Here is a 23,890-nt window from a genome sequence, read left to right as displayed (position 1 = left end):
TGGTTTATTGGAGGAGTGGTTTATTGGGGGCGGCGGCGTCCCTCGTGGTCTGGCAACGGATCAGCTCGGCGTAGAGGCCGCCCCGGCTCAGCAGCTCCGCGTGGCTCCCCGCCTGCGGGGGGGGGGGGAGGAGGAGAGGCGGCGTCAGCTGCCCGCTCCTTCGAGGCTGGGGCTGCCCCCCCCGCCCAGGCCCGCCCCCTCGAGGCTGGGGCTGCCCCCCCCCGCCCAGGCCCGCCCCCTCGAGGCTGGGGCTGCCCCCCTCCGCCAGGCCCGCCCCCTCGAGGCTGGGGCTGCCCCCCCCGCCAGGCCCGCCCCCTCGAGGCTGGGGCTCCCCCCCCTCGCCCAGGCCCGCCCCCTCGAGGCTGGGGCTCCCCCCCCTCCGCCAGGGCCGCCCCCTCGAGGCTGGGGCTGCCCCCCCGCCAGGCCCGCCCCCTCGAGGCTGGGGCTCCCCCCCTCGCCCAGGCCCGCCTCCTCGAGGCTGGGTCCACCCCCCCTCCGCCAGGCCCGCCCCCTCGAGACTGGAGCTCCCCCCCCCCGCCCCCTGTCCCCGGCTCACCTCGGCCACGCGGCCCTGGGCCAGCACCACGATGAGGTCCGCGCCCTGCACGGTGCTCAGGCGGTGGGCGATGAGGAGGACGGTGCGGCCGGCCCCTGCCCGCTCCAGCGCCTCCTGCACCAGCCGCTCCGCCTCCGCGTCCAGCGCGCTCGTCGCCTCGTCCAGCACCAGCACCGCCGGCTCCTTCAGCAGCGCCCGAGCAATCGCCACCCGCTGCTTCTGCCCGCCCGACAGCGTCACCCCGCGCTCCCCTGCAACGGGCACCGAGCTCAGAACACCCCTCCGGTTCTCCCGCCCCAGCTCGGGGGTCCCTCGCCAGAAGACCCCTCCCCTCCCACCGCTCCGGTAACAGCAGGGAGGGCTCTGCTCCGTCACACACGTGGTGTTGGGGCAGTGCTCCAAAAAGAAAATAAAATGGCCCTTTCCCAGCAGAAAGTCAGCAAGTGGCGACCCCCCCTTTTTTGTCTCTGCAGAGACTGTGACCTTATCAGATGACAAGCCTTTGGGGGGGGGGGGAGGCGGCCTGCAGAGATATGGCCGGAGCTTACAGAGCCTCCCATGGGTCAGAAAGCCTTCCTCCCCAAATGCCTGCTCTCAGAATCCCCGTGCTGGGACACCTCCTCCCCCACAAGCCCCGCCCATCTCACTGACCCACCACGGTGTTGTACCCCTCAGGAAAGCTGCGGATAAAGCAGTCAGCATTGGCCAGGCAAGCAGCAGCGTAGACTTCAGCATCCGATGCACTCGGCTTGCCAAAGCGGATATTCTCCATGATGGAGGTGCTGAAGAGCACTGGCTCCTGGGGGGGGGGCAGAAGGAGGGAGGCCTCAGAACCAGGACGGAGCTCCAGTCCCAGGGACAAGGGGGCACTTGCACCTTCCCCACCTCCTCCCGGGGAGAACAGGCAGTCCTCGGGCCACACATCACCTCCCGCAACAGCTGCCCTGCGATGCCAGGTCTAAGGAGCACAGAGACGAGGGACGCAGTCACCTCTCGCACCTCAAGGCCGAGGTGTCCTGCCCTCCTGCCAGCTCCGGCGGCCCAGAGTCTGAAGCTGCTGCTCCTACACAGACTTTTCCCAAGTGCTTTCCTGTCAGGCGCTCCAAGTTGTGAATATTCCCAGCTCCTTCAAAGCCATCGAGACCAGTCTCCGTCATGCCCTTTCCCAGTGGAAAGTCCCTTCGTTTAACTCCAGGTGGGCCCAGGAGCTGCTTACTTCAGTCTGCTTTGGCAGCTGCGCCCCCCTCCCCTCCCCTCCCCGCCGGGAGAGTCCAGATTCCTCACCTGGTTGATGAAGCCGATGACCTCGCCCCGCAGCCAGGAAGGGTCCAGAGTGCTGATGTCCTGCCCGTCCAGGGAGATGGTGCCCGCTGTGGGCTCATAGAACCGCTCCAGGAGCGCAGCCACTGTGGACTTCCCTGCGGCAGAGAAAGAGTCTGACACGGGGGTCCCGAGGGAGGAGTGGCCGGGCTGAAAGGAGCCTGGGATCCAGTGGGATTCTGCCGGCAGCCCGACCAGGAGCTTCAGTGTAAGCACATTCCGGCTCCCCCAGAGGGAGGGCTCCAGTTCCCACCCACTTTTCTCCAAAGGTGTGATGGGCTGGCAGGAGGAGGGGGGGAGCTTTGCTGCTCTTTCCAGCAGTTCTTGGGATAAAAGAGGCCCAGGTGCCTTTCAGCTTCACAAAACACACCCAGTGTGCGCATGTGCAGGGGTGGGGGATGAGACCGCAAACGCTTTGCAGTACTCTAGCAGGAGTGACAAACGTGGTCCAGGGGCTGATTCAGGCAACTGAGCAACTGGCTGTTATCTGCTTCCTTCTCCCTCCCTCTTGCTTCCTTCTGCAGAACAGCTTGCTTTGCAAGGCTTGCTCAATCGCACAGGAGCTACAGAGCAAAACCTCTATTTTTTCCATTGGCTGAGGCTCCTCCCTTGGGAAGGAAGGGAAGGCAGAGCTTGTTTTTCCAGGTTCTCTCAATTGCACAGCAGAGCTACTGAGCCAAGCCTCTCTTCCTTCTATTGGCTGAGGCTCCTCCCCTTCCCAGTCCCCTGGGGAAGGAAGGAAAGAGCCAGAGCTCCCTTTGCCCAGTTCCCCGGATCCCATGGGAGAAATACAAAGAAAGCACCTTTAAAACCTACAAGTGCTAATGTTTTAAGTTTTTAAAAAGTATATATTGAATTGTGTTTGCACGTGTCCTTTATAAAGTTTAAATCTTCAATAGGTCCACACATGGCCCGGCCGAACAAGGTCTCATTTATGTCAGATCTGGCCTTCATAACGAATGAGTTTGACCCCCTGCTCTAGAGCATCAAAGAGACCTCAAAGGCGGCCTTAGAGCCATCTAAGCTGTGTTAACAGCCCCCCCCTCCCAAACTCAGCCATCTGAACCACACCCCATTTGCTGTTGCCTTTGCCAGGCTGGGGCCGGGGCTTACCTCCTCCAGATTCTCCCACGATGGCCACCGTCTTGTTGGGGGGGACGGAGAGGCAGAAGTCTCGCAGCACCTGGTATCCCGGCCGAGTTGGGTAACTGGCATTGGGGAAAGGATATGGGGGGGGGGGAAGCTGGATGCTTGTTGGATGGGAAGCAGAGCAGTGAGCCATGTGTAGGAAGGCCTCTGAGGATCCTGCCCACAGGGAGGGCATAAAGGGACCGGCCATGCATTTGGCATCCTGGGCAACTCTGCTGGTGGGTGAGACCTCCAAAGCGGGGGAAGCGAAGGGGAAACGCAGAGAGCTCCCAGCTCTAGGCCCTCCCATCCTCACTAAGCAGAAGCAACATAATTGGATACGGAAACAAATGCAGGTTTCTTTTTAAGGCCTCGTGCACCTTTTAGGCTCTTCCTGCCCTGGGCATGCAACTGGCTGGGGGGGGGAGGGGGGCAGTGATCCTTGTGCCCCTGCTGGGGCGGGGGGGAGTGGGCGGCATCTCACCTGAAGCAGACGTCTTGGAACTGAATGTGCCCCTGCAGGGAGTTGCGTGCCAGCCTCTGCCCTCCACACAAGGGGGTCTGTGGCATCAGAGTCATGTATTCAAAGACACGGGCCCCAGCACTCATTCCCCGCACCACCTGGAGGGAGTGGATGGCCACACTTGAGGGAGGGAGGGAGAGGCTCGAGACACACCTGAGCCCCTTTCTTTCCTCCAGAGAAGGAAACATGCCCCTCCACGTCCAGGCTGCAGAGAACACTTCCTCCCACTGCACACCAAGTCCAGTTAATAAATCAGTTTGGTGTCGTGCTGAAGTGCAGGACTCTTATCTGGGAGAACTGGGTTTGATTCCCCACTCCTCCACTTGCACCTGCTGGAATGGCCTTGGGTCAGCCAGAGCTCTGGAAGAGAGCCAGTTGGGTGTAGTGATGAAGTGTGCAGACTCTTATCTGGGAGAACCGGGTTTGATTCCCCACTCCTCCACTTGCAGCTGCTGGAATGGCCTTGGGTCAGCCCTAGCTCTAATAAAGAGCCAGTTGGGTGTAGTAGTGAAGTGTGTGGACTCTTATCTGGGAGAACTGGGTTTGATCTCCCCACTCCTCACTTGCACCTCCTGGAATGGCTATAGCTCTCTAAGAGCTGTCTTTGAAAGGACAGCTTCTGGGAGAGCTCTCTCAGCCCCACCCACTTCACAGGGTGTCTGTTGTGGGGAGGGGAGAAGGAGTTTTTTAAGCTGCTTTAAGATTCCTTTGGGTAGCGAAGGGCGGGGTATAAATCCAATCTCCTCTTCTTACCCCCCCTCTTCCCAGTGGGGACCCCAAAGCAGCAGCTGGCCTCCTCTCCTTTTAATCCTCACAACGACCCAGTGAGGGAGGCTAGGCTGAAAAAACGTGACCGGCTCCAGGTCACCAAGTACGCTTTCATGGCACGAGTTGGAATTCAGACCTCAGTCGCCCTGATACTACTTTGATGCTCTTAACCACCGTGCCACACTCAAGCCTTCTGCTCCCCTAGGAAGGAAGAGGGGTGTCTGCATGCTCACCCCTCCCCTGGGCCCACTTACCTGCCCAAACAGAACGGACATGTTGGCCAAGGACCTGCAGGAAGAGAAGCAAAGGGCCTTGAAGGGGGCACCGGGGCTCTGGGGCCTCTCCTGCGCAGGAGGTGCTCGCTGCAGCCTTACCTCTGCACTGTCTGCGTGGAAACCAGGAAGGACATCAGATCTCCGGGGCTCAGCTCTTCCCCAGCCATGAGGGAGCCCCCCACAAACAGAGTGCCCAGCACGATACCTAGGAAGGGGGGGGGGTGGAGAGAAGGCAGCTGTGTCAGAGAAACAGTGCCAGGAATGGGAGGACTGGGGGGATGAAGCAGCTCAGCTGGAGAAACACTGGAACATTTCAGCCCTGACAGGCGGGCCTGGAAGTGGTCTCCCTCACCCAAAGGGAGGGGGGAGAATCCCCGAATAAGCTGCCTCCCTCCCGCCCACTCCGATGCTACAGCTGCTCTCCGAAGGCTGGGGCAAAGTCAAGGGGCTCAGGGCTCCTCGGGCGATGGGGGGGCAGAGGAGGGGCTCAGCAGCCCAGCTCCAACCAGGGATGCCTCTGACCCTCACCCGCCACAGCCAGGAGGGGAGGGGAGAAGGCACAGCTGGTCGGGAGGGCTCTCAGGGCCCAGAGAGGAACAGGCCCTCCCTCCCGGCCCCTGGGGCTTCTCTGCACAACGGCCTCAGGCCTCACCGCAGCCAGCCAGGCACTTCAGGCCCTCGGGAAGAGCCGTCACTGCAGGGCTGGGGTGCAGCAGCCACTCTGGGCAGGGGAGCGGAGCCCCAAGTCACGGGGGGGGGGGAGCAGCAGAGCTCTGCTTCCACTCACAGTTCAGTGCCAAATTGGAGAGCCCCTGAAAGGCCGCGATGCCCACGCCCAGGTTCATGTTGAGGCAGCCGGAGTGATCCACCTCAGCGGAGTACTGCCTGTGACGGGAGAAGCGGGAGAGCTGATTGGTGGCCATTTTGGGAACATCACAGTGAGCAGGGAAAGGATGGGGCTGTGAGCTGCCCCCAAGCAAGCCAGACACAGGCAGAGCCGGAGCGGTGGATGGTGCACAAGCCGGGCCTCTGAAAACCCGGGCAGTGGGGCTCTAGGCGGCCAACCGAGAGCAAGTGGAGGAGCAGGGGAGGCCCACCCCCACTCACAGAGGGTCTCTGGAAATGTGCTCCAAGGCGTGTTTGGAGGGCGCCTCAGTGGTTCCCCTGGGAGCACAAGGCCAGCCAGTCGAGTCACAGTGAAGGCAGCAGCCCCACTGATGGAAAGTGAATCTCACGGACATGCGACATGCCATGGGGACACATGCGCAGCCCTTCACCCCAACTCTAATGCCACCACCAGCTGCCTTCTGCCTCCTAAAAGCAGCAGCGGGGAGAGTGTGTAGCCCAGTGACCCTAGACCCCCAGCCCTGAGGGGGAAGTGCTGAGAAGCCTCCTCCGCCATACTCACTGCATCTCTCTGTCCTCCATGGCAAAGGCGCGCACCGTCCGGACGTTGTTCAGGGCCTCATCTGCCACTGCTGTGGCCTTGGCCACCTGCGCCCAACGGAGGCAAGGGAGAATCACAGCAGGGCCAGCAGAGGGCCTCTGGCTAGGGGTCACCCCAGCCCCGATGCCTCCCAGGGCTCCTAGCAGACCCTGCCTCAGCTCAGCATCACCCCCTCCTCAGCCACAGGCAAGCCGCAGAAAAGCCAGCCTGAACACCACCCCCCTATAATTCTTGGAAACTCCCCTGCAGGCTGGAAAGTCACTCTGGAATTTCAGTTTCCCTGCAGCACCTTCCCGGGGCACACCCAGAAGCCAGCATCTTGGAGAAATTCCAGCCCTGAGTCTGAGGAGGTGACCTTGTCTGTGCACTGTGACGGGGGGGGGGGGGTGCTGAGCAGGTCAGGCAATGTCACAAAGGGGAGCGGGGCCTGCAAGGCCCTTCCACAAGTCTGGCAAACGTTAGTCCGGGGAGCACAAGTGGGTGCCGCATTCCTGGCCTCTCCTACCTGCTCTTGAGCCTCGCGGGAAAGCTTGCGCAGAAAGGAGCCAATGAGCGTCCCGGCCCCCACCAGCGTGGGCATCACCAGCACCAGCAGCCCGGTCAGCTTGGGCGAGATCCAGTAGAGAGACATTAAACAGCCAGCAGTCTGGGTGGTGCTGCGCAGGCCCTGCAGGGTGCAGCGGGGGGGAGAGACTCAGCAAGGCCCTCCTCCCTCCACCTTCCCCCTGAGGAGCCCAGCCTCCATCTTGCCGGCTCCTCCCTTCCGCCCACCTGAGAGATGACCATCTTGAAGGAGGACTTGAACTCCTGGATGTCCGAGGTCAGGCGATGCACCAGCTGCCCTGTCCGGTTGGCATCAAAGAACGCCACGTCCTGCCTGTGGGGCAGGACAAGGGGGAGGGTCAGTCAGGCCCTCTTCGACTGCGCCAGGGCTGCAGCTGGAGCGGATGGCAAGCAGAATGTACACGTCTCCCCCCCCCCCCGCCACACCCAGCAGTGAGTTTCCAGGCATCTCTCAAGCCCCACCCCCCACCGCACTTACAGCAGCCCCTGGTCCTGCCAATCACACGTGGCACAAGAGAGCCGCCCCAAGCATTCTGTTGCCCCCCTTTACCTGATCAAGGAGCTGAAAAGCTCCTTGCGCATATTATTGGCCACATTCTCTCCGATGCGCGAAAGCAGCACGATGTAGCCAAAGGTCAACGCCCCCTGGGGAAGTTGCGAGAAGAGACACCAGGTCAGTTGGACATCCCACCTCTGGAGGAGACCCTCTCCCCGCCAGGAAAAAGGCAGCTTTGCCCCCAGCCCTCCACAAAAGGCCTCCCCGTCCCCAGTGGGTACCCACCTGGAGGGCATAGATGCTCAGCAAGCGCATGGCAGGGCGTTGCACCAAACGCAGGTAATTTCCCAGATCCGTGTAGCGGGCCACCACGTTGACCACATCACCCAGCACCAATGGGATCTGCACATTGAGGAGCGCCACTCCGAGGGCCAGCTGAAGGGAGGAAAGGGCTCAGGAGGGTGGGTGACACGGGGGGCCCCTGGAATGCCCTCCCCTTCTCCCTGGCAGGCTGTCTCTCCTTCTTCCTGCCCCGAACCCCCGTGCAGGGCTGCGAGGCTCTGGGGTGGGTCAGCAGGAACCTCTGGCCCCTCTGGGCAGGAGCCTCACCAGGACTGCTGCAGTCAGCGCCAGCAGCTGCGGCCTCAGGAACTTCCAGAAGGTGGCCCAGTCAAAGGGAGGCAGTTTCTCTGCAACCGGGGAGACGCACGCCAGCGGCACATCGCCGTCCACCTGCTGGCACAAGGCCCGGCTGCGGAAAGTAGCCCCCACGCCAGCCAGTAAGACGGCAGCCCGGCCCAGGGGGAAGAGGGCATGTGCAAAGAGCAGCGGCACGGCTGGAGGCGGCCTGGCCAGCCGCTCAGGAGCCCGGAGAAGGTTGGAGAATCTGGCATGGCTGCCGGAGGACCTGCAAGCGGAGGAAGAGCCGCCATGATGCCAGCGCAGCCTTGCCCAGCTGCAGGTTGCAGTGCCCTAGAGCACCCCCAGACAAGGAGGCCAAGGCCTTCCCTCGTGCCGCCTCCTCGCACAGGCAGTGAGGGGCCGACCAGCATCCCTGCCAGCTCCCTCATCCTCCTTAGGGACCCATCAGTCCAACAAGCCACTCTGTCTCAGGAGAGAGAACAAGAAAACGCCTTCAGCCCTGGGGACCAGCCCTCGAGAAAAGAGGAGGCAGGGGTCCAGGGTGGCTGCTCTGAATGCCCAGCTGGAGGGGAGGGGCACGCTAGCCTCCCCCCAACACAACAATTCCCCACAGAGTGCTTGGCCTCAGCCAGAGGACCCATCTCAAGGAGAAGCTGACCCCCAATCCCCACCCTTCTTTCTTCTCAAAAGCCACAGGCCAGGGCCACCGAACACATGTGCATTGGGAAAGGCTGGAGGGAACAGGGGCAGGTGTGTTCTGTCAGTCAGTCAGTCACATTTTATTTGTATCCCGCCCTCCCCGACCAAGCGGCTCAGGGCGGCTAACAGCAAAAAACTCAATATACATTATACAATAAATAGCATTTAAATACAGTTAATTAAAATCCATAAAATTCTAAAAACATTAGTACATTTAGTGCTATTCCGCTGGCAAGTTTACTTGGCAGTTTAGTAGTTTCAGCTGGTGAAGGCCGTTCGGAACAAGATGGTTTTGCAGGCCCTGCGGAACTGTTCTGGTCACAACAGTGAGACAACAGGATCGATGTACTAAAAGGAATGACAGGATCACCCTTTGGAAACAATGGGATAGGCTGGAAGTCCCATTGGAAATAATGGGAGACAGGAATGCCAATTGACTTGCATGATCTTCATTGAAAAACATTACAGCACAAGAAAAGTTGCACGGAAAATGTGGAATGGAGTTTTCATTACGCTCTCTGGGCCCAGCTCTCTGGCTGTATAGGGCTTTACAGGTAAGTACCAGCACCATGAACCAGATCCAGTACTCAATAAGTAGCCAGTGCAGTTCACACAGCACAGGATGGATCCGTGCCTGTACAGGCGACAATGTCAACATCCATGCAGCAGCGTTCTGCACCAGCTGGAGTTTCTGGAGCAGGATCAAGGGCAACCCCATGCAGAGAGTTACAATATAGCCTGGAAATTACTGCCACTTGGGTCGCTGTGGCCAGGTGATGGAGGTGAGATATGGGACCAACTGTCTGACCCGTCTCAGATGGAAAAAGGCAGATCTGGCAGTGGTGGCAACCTGGCCCATCAGAGGCATCCAGGAGTTCCCCCAATTTCTTCACCCCTGACTTGGGCACCAATGGAGCCCCGTCAAAGGATGGGAACCTGACCTCTGATCCCAACCCCCCATAGCCTAGGACCTCCGTCTTTGATGGATTCAGTTTCAGCAACCATCCAGCCAGTTTGCAATGCCCTACTCAGTTCCTTCGGGACTGAATCCGGGCAGCCGTCCATCAGTAGACGGAGCTGGCTGATGGCCACATATTGGTTACACCCCAGCCCATATCTCCGGATAATCTGGACAAGGGGGCAAATATAGATTTTACATAACATTGGGGAAAGAATCTGCTCCCTGCGGCACGCCACACTGGTCCCCTTTTCTGGATTGCTTTTCTTGCGGGAATTTTGGTTCAACCGCGCAGAATATCCTCGTCTGGCATTAACTTGTTTTTAATTTGATTTTGCGCTGTTTGTACTTTTGGTTCATTTGGATGTTTACTGGTGACTAGCCGTCTTTGGTTGAATCATAATTTTGAGTCTTATTTTGACTATGATCCTGAATTGAAACAAATGTGTGTGTGTAGAAAGTTTTCATGACTTTGTTGTATTTGCAACTCGTACTTTACTGTTGTAAACGACTTCAATGTGATAGTAAATTTCATGGAATACGAAGACATAGACAATATCGTTTCCACCGTGATTCTTTATTGGTTAGCCAGTCTTTAACACACTGTGGCCTCTAGTCTTTGTGGACTTCCGGGGTTCTCATTCCACTCTGGGGCCTGTCATTCAAATCCCAGATCACTCCTGCTACTTCCAGGGACTGTCCTTTCAGTCCCTGAACACTTTCGCTTCCCCTAGGGGCTGTCGTTCCAGCCCCCAAATGCTTCTGCAACTCCCAGGGACTGTCATTCCAGCGCCAGAGTAGTGTGCCTGGCCCCGGAGAGCTTAATGAGAACTCCGATCTGCATTTTCTTTGCAACTCTTCTTGTGCTGTGATGTATTCCAATGCAAGTCTATGGGCATTCCTGGCTCCCATGATTTCCAACGGGCAAGCCTGTCATTCCATTCAGTACATCCCCTGTGTAGGCAATCCCCAGCTGCCTGGCACCAGCCTCCCCTCCCCGTTTCCCAGGTGCCAGAGCCCCTGCTTGGCCAGCAGCCCAGCACAGCCCCTCCTCTCCTCAGGCAGGACAGCAGGGGCATTCCTCCTCCTCCTCCTTCCACCCAGAAGGGGCTTCACCTGCAGCAGGCAGCTTCCTTCCCCCAACCGGCAAGGGGCACAAATAGGCTTCCCAATCCCCAGGTCCCAGAGAGGGATCCCCCAGTTTTACAGGCTTCCCCCCCCCCCCAGCCAGCTGGCTGGTGGGGGAAGCCCCGCCCCCAGAGCCATCATGCACCTCCATGAATGATTCCCGTAGGGAATGATGGGGAATTGATCCGCAGTATCGGGGGCTCTGGGGGGCTGTTTTTTGAGATAGAGGCACCAAATTTTCAGTATAGCATCTAGTGCCTCTCCCCAAAATACCTCCCTAGTTTCAAAAAGATTGGACCAGGGTGTCCAATCCTATGAGCCCCAAAAGAAGGTGCCCCTATCCTTCATTATTTTCTATAGAAGGAAGGCATTTAAAAATTTGTGCAGTCCCTTTAAATGTGATAGCCAGAACTCCCTTGGAGTTCAATTATGCTTGTCACACCCTTGTCTCGGCTCCGCCCCCAATGTCTCCTGGTTCCACCCCCAAAGACTCCTGGCTCCACCCCCAAAGTCCCCAGATATTTCTTAAATTGGACTTGGCAACCCTAGGCACAAACTACACTTCCCAGAGCGCTCCACGCGGTTGACGGGCTCCAGGCCCCTCGCAGCGCCCCGCATGGACTACAGCGACCATGATGCTCCGCGCGGGAGGGGGGTCGGAAGAAGCCCTTCCCGTCCTGCCCCGCGCGGACGCTGGTTACCTGGCAACCAAAAAGGCCCGCGCAGGCCTGCCCTTGGCCGCCGGCGTGGCGAAGAGGGCCGGCCTCAGGAGTAGCAGCCGCGCCAGCATGGCGAAAGGAGCGGGAGGCCGGCAGCGGCAGCAGGACGGTTCAGGCCGCAGCGCGCGCCGCCATATTGGCCCGTCAGCGGCCCCACAATGCCCAGCGCGGGCGGCGGAGGCCACGTGACCGGGTCCCCAGGCAGATGTGCGCAGCTGCGGCAGACGCGCGTCCTCGTGGCCCCCGCGGGATCGCGCCCGCTGCACAGTCACCCGCTGCAAGGCGAAGCGGCGTTCCCCGGGATGCTGGGGCCTAGGACCCCCCCGTGCAGCCGCGTCGTGGCGCGCTCGGGCTGAGTGCTGCAGGCGGGAGGCCTCTCTGCAGGGCTCTTGCACGACTGCTGGCCATGAGCCCGCGCCAGCCCCTTGCGCCGCGCCGGGAAAGAGCCCCTGCGATGGCGACATGAGCGGCTGCCCAGAAGACCGGCTGCAGCACATTCCTTCCTTCCTTCCTTCCTTCCCACAGCCGGGAAGAGGCTCAGCGTCTCCGCCTCCCGCTAGGTGCGTGGGGCCGCAAGGCTTGCGAGGCTGTCGCCCCAGATGCTTCTCTTTCGCGGGGGCCGCCAAGTCTGCTGGCCGTTTGCTGCCTGCTCGTCTGCCTTGCTGTTTCCGTGGCTCCTGGTCTCATTCCCCTTCCGGCTGCTTCCCTGGGAAGCCTGCCTGTTGCTCTCTGCCTCCCAGCCAGAGACGGAGTGTGTTACAGGAGGGGAGGTTTCCGTTGAATGCTGGAAGAAGAGTCCCCTTTGACAGTGGAAGCAGTTTCGGGGGGGGGGGGGGCAGCCATGTCAGTCTGCGGGAGAAGAGGGAAATTCGCCTCCAGGAGCACCTTCGAGACTGACTGGGTTCTTGGGGTGGGGGCTCCCCAGCTTGTGTCTGATGAGGGGAGCTGTGACTCCCCAGGAATCTTGTTGGCCCCTCAGGGATGGGATGGAGGGAGCTCTCCCTTCATGTGGAGGCTGTGCTGCCTTTTGTTTGGACTGGTGTCCTTGAGGCATCCCTGTGATGAACGAGGGGAGTTGGGCTAGATGCCATCTCAGGTCCTTCTTCCTTTGGAAGACCGTGATTCTGAGACAGTTTTGCACGTGGAGGTTTGCTTGCCAGGGACAGGCTGGGGGCAAGAAGGCTCATGTAGTTCTCCCTCCCACCCCCGGTTCCTTCCTCTCCAGGCTCCATTGCAGGCCTGACCAGGGGGCTCCAGCTTCCTTGCTCTTCAGGCCAGGGGCGGGTGCTGGTGATGGGCTGGCTTTCCTGGGCTGCGGGACACCCCTGCATCTTGCTTGGTCTGGGAGGGAAGGTGGGGATTTGAAAGGGCAGTCCCAGATGTAGGATTCGGAGGGTTTAAGGTGTGGGGCAGGGGTGGGTGGAAGGAAGGAAGGAAGAGCGGAGAGGAGTTCCCGAGTTCAGCTGGTTCCGAACGTGATGTCTGCTTGCTAGTCTTTTCTGGAGACCCTGTTGTGGCCAGCGTTCCCAGGGGGCTGAGTCACTCCCCAAGCTGGCATTCTGGCAGCCAGGATCCCTCACCTCTTTCCTGGGCAGCAGGGTTTGAGCAAGCCCTTTGTGTTTGGGGAGGGCACAGGACGTGAGTGTTTCTCCCCTGAATCATTGCAGGGCAGTAGGGCTCAGCAGTGATGCAGTGGCTGCTTCCTTGAGATTCGCCCAATTGGTGCTCCGCCCACTGCCTGTCATGTTTACCCGTCCCGGCCTGTTTATGAACTTGCTGCCCAAGGTATTTTTAGCTTGCCGGGTGACTCTTCCTCTGTGTGTGTGGAGGGGGGAGACATATGAGGACACTGGATCGAGGTGAGCAGGAGGTACACAGGTAGATCTGGAGGCAGAGGTGGGGATTCTGCCTGGCACACACCTCTGCTGGCAGCAAGGGGTCTTGCCGTTTGGCAAGGGAAAGCAAGGCCTGTGCTTGATGCCTTCCATTGCTGGGCTGCTGAGGTGTCCCTTTTTTCTCTGCTCAGCCTCATGGGGGGAGAGCTTTGAGGGCCCCTGGCACTGGCTTTTTGCTCTAGGGTGCCTCCACTCCCCACAGGGTGTCTTCTCCCCCCCTGTGTTGGCTCATCTGATGTGTGGGGCAGCCGGCTCCTCATCTCCCCCCTCCCTCTATACAGGCTGGAGGGAAGAGGTTGGTGCTTGTGGCGCTTCTCTCCTCTTGCCTTGGGAGGCCAGGCTGGGCTCCTCTTGAGCCGGACTCCTGGCAGGGGCTCTGCAGCTGTCCTGGAGAAGCGACTAAGAGGCCGACTGAAGAAGGCAGGAAGCGCAGGGCTGTGCTGGGTTCCCTCCAATCTCTGAGCGGGGAGGAGAAGACGGAGCCACAGCACAGGTGGAGCCACAGGGCAGGGAGTGTTGGTGCCTGCTACTCTGAGCCAGGCCTGCCCGAGAACCAGGACTGCCAGACTGCGGGTGATGGTGGTGGTGCAGCTGTCTGGGGAGGGGGGCCTTAAAGGGAGGGTGGTGCTGAAATTGCTCTGCTTCTGCCTTCCCTCCTGGCCAGGTCTGTGTGGGGAGCGGCAGCCCAGTGGCGTCACCCATGGCGGTCAGCCAGGAGCATTATGGGGACTACCATCGCCTGCCGGACTTCGCGGAGGATTCTCCCCCCGAGGAGGAGGAGCAGCTGTTGGTGCACGTCACCGAGGGCCTGAAGGGTACCCGGCAGGGGGCAGTGGGGCCTTGGAGTGGGGAGGGGGGGACGCCAGAGGGATCATGGCCAAACTGCCCTTTTTCTTCCTTCCCAGATTCCTGGCATCACATCAAGAATCTAGATAACTTCTTCACCAAAATATCCTTTGTGGCAGGGGCCGGAAGGAGTGCTGCAACGGCTCTCCAGCAGCCTCCCGCAAAGTCTCCGCTCAGCCCTGTTGAGAGGCTGTCCCTAGAGGCCCAGCGGGGGGCGGACTGGGATGCCTCGGAGGGACAAGCGAGCAGCTTTCTGCCTTCCCCTCCCCAGGAGGCCTTGGGCTGCCAGCTGGGGCTTTCGAAGGCTGAGCAGGCTCCCCCGTTAGTCTTCTGTGGGGGGGAGGTGGGATACAGGAGAGCCTGGCAGGGGTGACTGGGGCAGTTGCTGCGCTTTTCCTTGACTGCCTCTGCACATCTACCACTTCCACCAGAAGAATGGCTTTGCCTGCATGATGCTCTCTGATGTCTTTGAGCTGGTGTAAGGAGCCAGAGCTTGGACCACAAGCCCTTTCCCCACACGGAGGGGCTGGAGAGACATGGGGGCCCCAGTCCTGGTCAAGAGGCCAGGAGGAGGACAAGACTTGGTCCCATATCCCCCCCCCCCGAGGGCTGCGGCCTGCCCTTGTGTGCGGTGGGCCAGGAAAAGAGCCCAGGTCCAGCGTGGGAGGGGGGCCGGGGGCAGGGCAAGGCAGGCCTCTGAGCCCAGGCTGCTCCTTTCCCAGGCAGTTCCTGTTTGTTGTCACCTTCACCACCTTCCTGTTTTGCTGCGTGGAGTACGATGTGCTATTTGCCAACCGGCCTGTCAATCACACGCAGCCAGGAGGTGGCTTTACAGACCGAGGGAAGGTGACGCTGGCGGATGCCATCCTGCCCACACCGCAGTGTGCTGAGAGGTGAGCAAAGAGGCTGGGATGCAGGAACCATCTTCAGGCACGGTGGGGCCTCCCAGCTTCTCCCCCCTTCGAGGAGGGGAGGGTCTGGCTTCCATTTCACTCTCGTCTGGGAGCACTCCTCCTCCACGGGAAGCTGGCTGGGTGACCTTGGGCCAGTTGCAAGTTCTGTCAGAGTGCTGGGCCTGTTGTGGGGAGGGGAAAGGAAGGCCACTCCAAGACTCCCTGGGGTAGAAAAATAAAAGCCAATTCTTCTTCTCTTGATATCTGATTCTGAATGTGGAACTGGCGGAGTCGGCTGCTGTGGACTCACCCCCGGTCTGCCTCCTCGGTCAGTGGCTGAGTTGCCCTGAGGGGGGCTAAGCAGTGCTATTGGGGCGACTGCGGCCAGTGCTGATGTGCGGAGGGGGAGGGAGAAGGTGTGGCCAGCCAGATGCCTCCAGTGGGGGCAGGCAAGGAAGGTCACCCCCTCCCTGTAGCTGGTCTCAGCTGGGGTATCCTTTTCTTCAAAAGAAAAGCTGGTTTAGCAGGAGAGTGGCTGTGTGTGACGGGAGACGCCAGCCTTGGAGCTGGCCTTAATGCCACCGGCCCTGCCCCAGTCGCATGACCCACCAGGTCCCGGGCTGGCCTGGCTGACGCTGCCTCTTTCTCCCCCCCCCCCCCCCACCTTCTCTCGGCTGCAGGATCCGGGGCAGCGGCTGGATCATCTTCCTGCTGGTGATGGCTGCCACCTTCTGGCTCTACCGCTTGGGGAAGGTGCTCTGCAGCCTCCTGGGCTACTGGGAGATCCGGGCCTTTTACACCAAGGCCCTCCGGATCCCCTCGGTGAGTGCAGGGAGGAGGGCAGCGCCTGAACAGCCGTGGCCTGGAGGGTGGGTGGGGCTCTGGGTGCCCTCTCTTTGCAGCAGGTGCACCCCCTCTGCCTTGCTTGGGTGATGCTGGTTCCTGGGGGCTTTAAAAGTCTTATTGGTATTGGTTTACCATCCTCTTATTTATTTGTTTATTTATTTACTTTCCATTTATATCCCGCCCATTCCAAACGGACTCAGGGTGGCTAACAATCATATAAAAGCCAGCATCTCAACTTCAAATATAAAACGGGGAGGGATGGTGGCTCAGTGGTAGAGCATCTGCTTGGGAAGCAGAAGGTCCCAGGTTCAATTCCTGGCATCTCCAAAAAAGGGTCCAGGCAAAGTGGCGTGGAAAACCTCAGCTGGAGACCCTGGGGAGCCATGAATGGGGCTGTGGCTCAGTGGCAGAGCATCTGCTTGGGAAGCAGAAGGTCCCAGGTTCAATCCCCAGCATCTCCAACTAAAAAGGGTCCAGGCAAATAGGTGTGAAAAACCTCAGCTGGAGACCCTGGAGAGCGGCTGCCAGTCTGAGTAGACAAGATTGACTTTGATGGACCAAAGGTCTGATTCAGTATAAGGCAGCTTCATATGTTCAAAACAATAAGACAGTTTTAAATTACAATTTAAAACAAAGTATTGGTGCTATACAGAGTTTACAATTTATCTGTCGGTGGTCCTTCTGGTGGAGTTGCTCAGTAGCACAAAAGCGGCAGCCTTCTCCCCTAGTTCTTAGAGGCCTGTTTAAAAAGTTCTGTTTTATAAACTCTGTGGAATTGGGAGAGATCCTGCAGAGCTCTTATGGCCTCAGGGAGCGCATTCCACAGCATTGGTGTTGCCACTGAGAAGGCCCTGGCCCGTGTAATGCCCAGTCTGCCCTCCCTTGGTCCGGGGATGGACAATAGATTTTTAGTTCCTGAACGCAGTGCTCTCCGGGGAACCTATGGGGAAAGGCGGTCCCTTAGATAGACAAGTCCTTGGCTGTATAGGGTTTTAAAGGTCAATACCAGCTTGAAACGGACTTGGAACACAATAGGCAGCCTTTCTTTCAGCACTGGTTGAATGTGCTCCCATCTCGGGAGTCCCATTAACAACCATGCTGCAGCATTCTGTGCTAGCTGTAGTCTCCGACTCAGAGTCAAGGGCCGCTCTTGACCTTTGGGGCCGAAATTAGTGGCACCCCATCAAAACCCTCTGCAGCAGGTTGTTTGCACAGGAATCCTCTCTAGACATCTCATGGTCACAGATGGCTGTGGGGGCTGCTTGGGCAGAGGGGCCGTGGCTCAGTGGTAGAGTCTTTGCTGAGCCTGCAGTGGTCCCTGGTTCAACCCACAGCAGCATCTGCAGTCAAAAGTTGATGGGGAAGAGACCCTGGCCAGGGAGCTGCTGCCAGTCGACTCAGACGGAGCTGACCCGGAAGGGCCGAGGCAGGGTCTGATTCCGTGGCAGGCACCCCTTGCAGCAGTGGGGTGGGCTGCGTGGCCTTCGTTGTGGTCATGCGGAGAGTGCGGGGATGTTGTGGGAGGGCCGAGAGGCAGCTGGGAGAGCAGGGCTCAGCTGAGGGGGAAGGAAAGCAGCACCTTTGCCCGCTCTCCCCTGGGGCACGGAGACTCAGTTGTGCGGGTGGGCGCTGGGCTGGAGGCCTCACCCTTGGTGGTTCCATGCAGGGAGAGTTGTGCAACCGCAGCTGGCAGGAAGTGCAGGCGCGCCTGATCTCGCTGCAGCGGGAGCAGCAGATGTGCGTCCACAAGCGGGAGCTGACGGAGCTGGACATCCACCACCGCATCCTGCGCTTCCAGAACTACCTCGTGGCCATGGTGAACAAGTCGCTGCTGCCCGTCCGCTTCCGCCTGCCCCTGCTGGGGGAGGTGGTCTTCCTGACCAAGGGCCTGAAGTACAACCTGGAGCTGCTCTTCTTCTGGGGGCCGGGCTCCCTCTTCCAGAGCAAGTGGAGCCTGCAGCCCCAGTACAAGCGCTCGGGGACCCGCCTGCAGCTGGCCCGGCGCCTGGGGCGTGGCATGCTGCTGCTGGGGCTGGCCAACCTGCTGCTCTGCCCCTTCATCCTGGTGTGGCAGGTGCTCTACGCCTTCTTCAGCTACACGGAGGTGCTCAAGCGGGAGCCGGGCAGCCTGGGGGCCCGCCGCTGGTCGCTCTACGGCCGCCTCTACCTGCGCCACTTCAATGAGCTGGACCACGAGCTGCACGCCCGCCTGAGCCGCGGCTACAAGCCGGCCTCCAAGTACATGAACTCCTTCACCAGCCCCCTGCTCACCGTGCTGGCCAAGAACATCGGCTTCTTCGCCGGCTCCATCCTGGCCGTGCTCATCGCCCTCACCGTCTACGACGAGGACGTCCTCACCGTGCAGCACATCCTGACCACCATCACCCTCCTGGGCCTGGTCGTCACTGTCGCCAGGTGAGCCCCGCCACCCTCCCTGCCCAGCTTCCTTGCGCTGTGGGAGTGATCTGGCTTGGCCTGCACCCCACACACCCGGAGACTCCTCCCAGGAGGCAAGTCTCGCTGTCCGGCCTTGGCTGTCTGCACTTCAGAAGGTTCCTCCACCTCAGACTCCCCGGCAGGCCTGGCTCTGGATCTCTTGCAGACAGGAGGCGGCCACGGGGCGGGGCTTTAAAGCTAGGCTGAGAGGGGCCCAGCTGGGAGGAAAGGCCCCTTCTCCAGCCTGGCTTGGCTAAATGGAGCACTCTGCTTCCAGGCACTTCTCTCCATGTTCTGTGAGTGTGGCCTCACTAGTTGGGGGGCTGGATCCCCTCAGCCGCTTTTGCTGCCTCATGAGCTCCCCATGCTGGAGATGGGCTCTTGCTTTCACTTCCCCATCAGGACATTTGTCCCCACTCCTTACCTTTCATAGATTCATAGAATTGGAAGGGACCTCCAGGGTCATCTAGTCCAACCCCCTGCACAATGCAGGAAATTCACAAATCTCTCCCCCCCCCCCCCCAGTAACCCCTGCTGCAAGCACAGGAGATGGCAAAAAAAAACCCTTCAGGATTTATGGGGAAGCTGGCATTGAGAAATGTTGCTAGCTGACCCCAAAGTGGCAAACAACATTTCCCTGGGCAAATGAGAAGGGGTCACAAGATCTAAGCACTGATGCAATTCTCCCTGCTCTCCTTCTCACGAACTGCCAGACTTCCCAGAATCAGTCTTGCTGTCAGATGCCCATCTGGCCTGTTTTCATAAAAACCTCCACAGAAGGAGAGCCCACCACCTCCTGAGGAAGCCTGTTCCACTGAGGAACCGCTCTAACAGTCAGGAAGTTCTTCCTAATGTCAGTAATGTCCTTCCTAACCTCTCACTTGTCTCCTCTCCAGGCTAGCTCCTTCAGTTGTTTCTCATAGGACTTGGTCTCCAGATCCCTCACTGACTCTGGTTCAGTGTATTTATTTATTTTATTTATTTATTGATGGGATTTATATCCCACCCATCCCACCAAGCCAGGGATATAACATAAAATGGTTCATGGTGTAGTGGTTAGGGAGCCAGTTTGGTGTAGTGGTTAAGTGTGTGGACTATCTGGGAGAACTGGGTTTGATTCTCTACTCCTCCACTTGCAGCTGCTGGAATGGCCTTGGGTCATCCATAGCTCTTGCAGAGGTGGTTGTTCTTGAAAGGGCAGCTGCTGTGAGAGCTCTCTCAGCCCCACCTACCTCACAGGGTGTCTGTTGACGGGGAGGAAGGGAAAGGAGACTGTGACTGCTCTGAGACTCTGAGATTCAGAGTGAAGAGCAAGATTGAAATCCGATATATTTTTAATCATCATCATCTTCTAACGATTAAGTGTAGTGGTTAAGTGCACAAAAAGGATGTGGTGGGGAGGTACTTGTGTAGTTCCTGGATTGTGCAGGGGGTTGGACTTTGGAGGTCCCATCCATGATTCTGTGATTTTTATCTGAGAGAACTGGGTTTATTCCGCACTCCTCCACATGCCCCTGCTGGAGTGACCTTGGCACCACATTTTAAGAAAGATATAGACAAGCTGGAAGGGGTCCAGAGGAGGGCGACGAAGATAGTGCGGGGTGTGGGGTCCAAGTCTTACGAGGAAAGGTTGAAGGAGCTGGGGATGTTTATCCTGGAGAGGAGGCGGCTGAGAGGTGATAGAATCACCGTCTTCAAGTACTTGAAGGGCTGTCCTATAGATGAACATATGAACATATGAAGCTGCCTTATACTGAGTCAGACCCTTGGTCCATCAAAGTCAGTATTGTCTTCTCAGACTGGCAGTGGCTCTCCAGGATCTCAAGCTGAGGTTTTTCACACCTGTTTGCCTGGACCCTTTTTTGGAGATGCCAGGGATTGAACCTGGGACCCTCTGCTTCCCAAGCAGATGCTCTACCACTGAGCCACCGTCCCTCCCCTGATGATGATGGTGTGGAATTGTTTTCTGTGGCCCCAGAAGGTAGGACCAGAACCAGTGGGTCGAAATTAAATTAAAAGAGGGACTTCCTGGATTTGGAGAATGCTGAGCTGACCTGCCTCTCTAAGGGGGGCAGACTGGAGCTTCTGTTCGGGGTAGTAAAGGGCAGATTTTTGCCTTCTGCCTACTTTTCTCAGTGAGAAATTAGTCCAAGATATGCACAGGAAACTTTGAGGTGATTTACCTTGGCTAAAAGGAAGTCCCGGGCGGGGGGGCTCCTTTGAGACTTTGAGGGATCCCCGGAGAAGAGTTACACATTCATCATCTACAGAAGCTTGCAGAGTCATTTACTTGACATAAGCTTAACAAGATCCTAATCTTCTTTGAGACTGCTAAACATCTGATGCTGTATGAGACCAGTGTTGATCTGAATAACCTTAGAAAAAGGTACTGATTGTTATCTACCATTCCGGGACTATTTTAAAGCAAACAAAATAATATTAGAAGGTGGGAAAGAGAAAGTTTGAAAGCTTGGAAGAAGAAGAGGAGAAGGGGTGAATTTTGGACTTTGTTAAATTAAGGACAGTGTTAAAAATTGGAAAGGAATTTATTGTTTTGTCTACCTGCGGTCGTGGAGTGAAAGCACCATCGTCAGAGATCTGCAGTTTCTACAGTCAACACAGGAAATATGTCAAGTATCGTGAGACTTTGTTACCAGTGAGAACGTGACTTAGGGCAAGCAAAGCAGGAAGTAACTTGAAGAAGTGGACCTACTCTAGGATTGTATTACCATAGAAAAACATCAGTGGCCATTATTGGGAGGCTAAATTTTTAAAAAATTAATATCTGAGCCTGGGAAGGTCGGAGGACGGCGAAATTAGGCTCATTTGAAAGGGCAACTTCTAATCTATCAAACCTGATAGTTGAACTTTATTTTGGTGATATCAAATTTTTCGCTGTTTTTTTAATGTCAGAGTCAAAGGTAACCCGTGCAAGGGCCGCCTCATTGGAGAAGATGCAAGGTCAGTTGGAAGCAATGGAAGCTAGGATGATGAAAGGGGTGGAAAAGATGATAAATGCTTGCAAAAAAAAAACTTTAAAAAGATATTGAGGACTTTAAAAAAAATGGAAGAGCTTAGAAATGAAACAGTGGTGGTGTCAAAAAAAGTGCAGGAGGTAGAAGGAAAAGTTAAACTCCAGGATTCCACCTTATTAAAAATGCAAGAAAAAAATAACAATCCATGACTGTAAATTGATGGAGACACAAAGACGTCTGAGAGGAGTACCTGAAGAAGAAGGGACAGACTTAAAAAAAACATGTAATAAAAATAATTGCTGATTTCTTGGAGGAAGATCCTGAAGGGACTAGAAATATGTATGATTATATGTATAGAGGGAATTCATCATATGCCAAGAAAAATAACTTACCAAGAGATGTGGTTATAAGATATATGACAAAAGAAATGGTGGGGAAAATCTTGAAAAGACATTGATAGTGGGAGGAAGCAGAGTAAGAATAATGAAAGAATTGCCAAGACAAGTGATAAATGACAGGAGAACATATAAGAAATTAACAGAAAAACTATGTGACAATGGAATGAGGTATAGATGGATAATACCTGAAGGTTTGAGCTTTTAGCTACAAGGAAGAAGGATTACAATTACAAATACACAGGAGCTGCGTAAATTTTATGAAGAAAATAAAGAATTTGCACCATGATGGATTATAAATTATTATCTTGGAATGTAAATGGACTAAATTCACCACAAAAAAGAAAGGCAATATTTCATTGGATTAAAAAACAAAACTGTAATATAATTTGCTTACAAGAAGTTCATATTAAACAAAAGGATTATAAATTTTTATGGAATAAACAGTTGGGACTGGAATTTTTTTCATTGGCTGAACAGAAGAAAAGGGGTGTGATTTTTTATATTAAACAAGAATTGGACCCAAAAATAATATTTAAAGATAAAGATGGGAGATTTGTGACAGTAGAAGTAATAATAAATGCGAAAAAAACCTTATTATTGGGACTGTATGCACTAAATGGTGCAAAAGATGTTTTTTTAAAAGACATTATAAAACAACTTGATGAAGTGACATACAACCAGGTCATGATTATGGGAGACTTTAATGGAACAATTCAGAATACATTGGACAGATCTGGGAAAAAAAATAATAACGAAGGAAAATTGCCAAAATCCTTCTTTGAACTGGTTAAACAAGAAAACTTGGAAGACTTATGGAGAAAATTTAATCCTGAAGTACGAGATTATACATTTTTTTCAGCAAGACATAATACTTTTTCCAGAATTGACATGTTATGGGGTACAAAGGACTTAGGCCTTATAACTAAAAAAATAGAGATCTTACCGAAGATAGGTGCAGATCATAACCCAATATTATGGATTACAAAATTGTCTAAAAAAGTGAGAAGATGGCGATTAAATAAAGATTTACTACAAAATCAAGAATTGGTGACATCTCTAGAAAATGAAACTAAAGCTTTCTTCCAAATAAATGATAAAGATTATATAGAATTTCAGATGGTGTGGGATGCTTATAAAGCCGTAATGAGAGGAATATTTATTACATTAAACAATGACAAAAGGGCAAAAGAAAAACAGATGTTGGACATTCAAAATGAAATAAAGAAAAAAGAAGGGGAATTGAGGAAAAGGCCAGGGAAAAAGAAAATTATAAGGGAGATTACAATACTACAAGTACAAATGAGACATTTGTTAAATAAGGAATTGGAATGGAATTTGATAAAATTACAACAGAAGTCCTTTGAGGGAGCGAAGAAACCTGGAAAGTATTGGCCTGGCAACTGAAGAAAAAGAGAGGAAGTAAAATTATTAATAAAATTGTGGTTGATGGAAGAGAGATGGTAGATCAAGAAGGAATAAAGAGAATTTTTCAAGTACTATGCTAAATTATTTAAAGGTGTTAAAGTAAAGAAGGAACGGATGGAAGCGTATTTTCAGAAGATTAAAATAGCACCCTTAACTGAATATATGAAAAAAAAAATTGAATGATCCAGTTGAAAAAATAGAAATCGAAGCAGCAATTAATGCAGTGAAAATTGGGAAAGCACCTGGGCCAGATGGATATACGGCAAAAAAATTTAAAATTTTTAAAGAAGAATTAGTACTGAAACTTCAAAAATTGATGAATATGATAGGAATAGAAGGGAAAATACCAAATACATGGAAGGAAGATGTAATTTCTTTGATTCCTAAGGAAGATAGAGATGTCACGAATGTAAAGAACTATAGACCAATTTCATTATTAAATAATGACTATAAGATATATATAAGAATTTTGGCAGAACAACAAATATTTGATAAATTTCATAAAGGAAGACCAAGCGGGATTTCTCCCTAAAAGGCAAATAAGAGACAATATTAGAACTGTTGTAAATATTGTAGAATATTATGAAAGACATCCAGAGAAGGAAGTTGCATTATTGTTTGCGGATGCAGAGAAAGCTTTTGACAATTTGAACTGGGACTTTATGTTTGCAGTAATGGAGAAAATAGAGTTGGGGGAAAACTTTATGTATGATAAAGGCAATATATACTGAACAACGTGCAAGGTTATGTATAAATGCAGATCTTACAGATGAAATGATAATCAGCAAAGGTACAAGACAAGGTTGTCCGCTTTCACCTTTGTTGTTTATAATGACTCTTGAAATGTTATTGATGCAAATACAAGATGATAAAGAAATAGAAGGGTTGAGAGTTAAAGGGTTTATTTACAAATACAGAGCATTTGCAGATGATATAATGTTTATAAATGAAAA

At 55.1% G+C, this 23,890-nt stretch overlaps 2 protein-coding genes across 4 annotated transcripts in view; one reads left to right on the top strand and one right to left on the bottom strand.

Moving 5' to 3' along the window:
* Positions 1-4: 4 nt before the first annotated feature.
* ABCB8 (ATP binding cassette subfamily B member 8) lies at positions 5-11,687 on the bottom strand. The gene is made up of 16 exons (XM_060248216.1): positions 11,206-11,687; positions 7,687-7,984; positions 7,363-7,512; positions 7,132-7,226; positions 6,789-6,894; positions 6,523-6,684; positions 5,979-6,064; positions 5,358-5,455; positions 4,670-4,775; positions 4,550-4,583; positions 3,489-3,625; positions 2,990-3,084; positions 1,841-1,974; positions 1,208-1,355; positions 557-807; positions 5-112 (listed from the first exon to the last, which is right to left on the bottom strand). Exons 1-16 carry the CDS (start codon positions 11,685-11,687, stop codon positions 5-7), a joined length of 2,490 nt encoding a protein of 829 aa, XP_060104199.1.
* Positions 11,688-13,818: 2,131 nt separating this feature from the next.
* LOC132578050 (arf-GAP with GTPase, ANK repeat and PH domain-containing protein 3-like) overlaps positions 13,819-23,890 on the top strand; it is a 403,463-nt gene continuing 393,391 nt past the window's right edge. For 2 of the 3 annotated variants that reach the window (XM_060247876.1, XM_060247878.1), the window contains exons 1-6: positions 13,819-13,933; positions 14,024-14,069; positions 14,380-14,442; positions 14,687-14,857; positions 15,538-15,683; positions 17,374-18,118. In XM_060247876.1, the coding sequence (XP_060103859.1) occupies positions 13,819-13,933; positions 14,024-14,069; positions 14,380-14,442; positions 14,687-14,857; positions 15,538-15,683; positions 17,374-18,118 (1,286 nt within the window). Of the gene's footprint in view, positions 13,934-14,023; positions 14,070-14,379; positions 14,443-14,686; positions 14,858-15,537; positions 15,684-17,369; positions 18,119-23,890 lie in introns of all 3 variants that reach the window. The other variant, XM_060247877.1, reaches the window with a different exon arrangement.

Source organism: Heteronotia binoei, chromosome 10 (genome assembly GCF_032191835.1).
Source record: "Heteronotia binoei isolate CCM8104 ecotype False Entrance Well chromosome 10, APGP_CSIRO_Hbin_v1, whole genome shotgun sequence".
Taxonomy (NCBI): domain Eukaryota; kingdom Metazoa; phylum Chordata; class Lepidosauria; order Squamata; family Gekkonidae; genus Heteronotia; species Heteronotia binoei.
This window is presented reverse-complemented; position numbering and strand designations above follow the sequence as displayed.

What these genes read in the sequence shown, in the direction of transcription:
- ABCB8 (XM_060248216.1), bottom strand. Translation starts at nt 11,687, where the DNA reads ATGTCGCCATCGCAGGGGCTCTTTCCCGGCGCGGCGCAAGGGGCTGGC. An exon ending in CGCTGACTGCAGCAGTCCTG is followed by an intron (nt 7,513 to 7,686) that starts GTGAGGCTCCTG and finishes TCCTCCCTTCAG; the next exon opens with CTGGCCCTCGGAGTGGCGCT. An exon ending in GGGGTACAACACCGTGGTGG is followed by an intron (nt 808 to 1,207) that starts GTCAGTGAGATG and finishes TGCCCGTTGCAG; the next exon opens with GGGAGCGCGGGGTGACGCTG.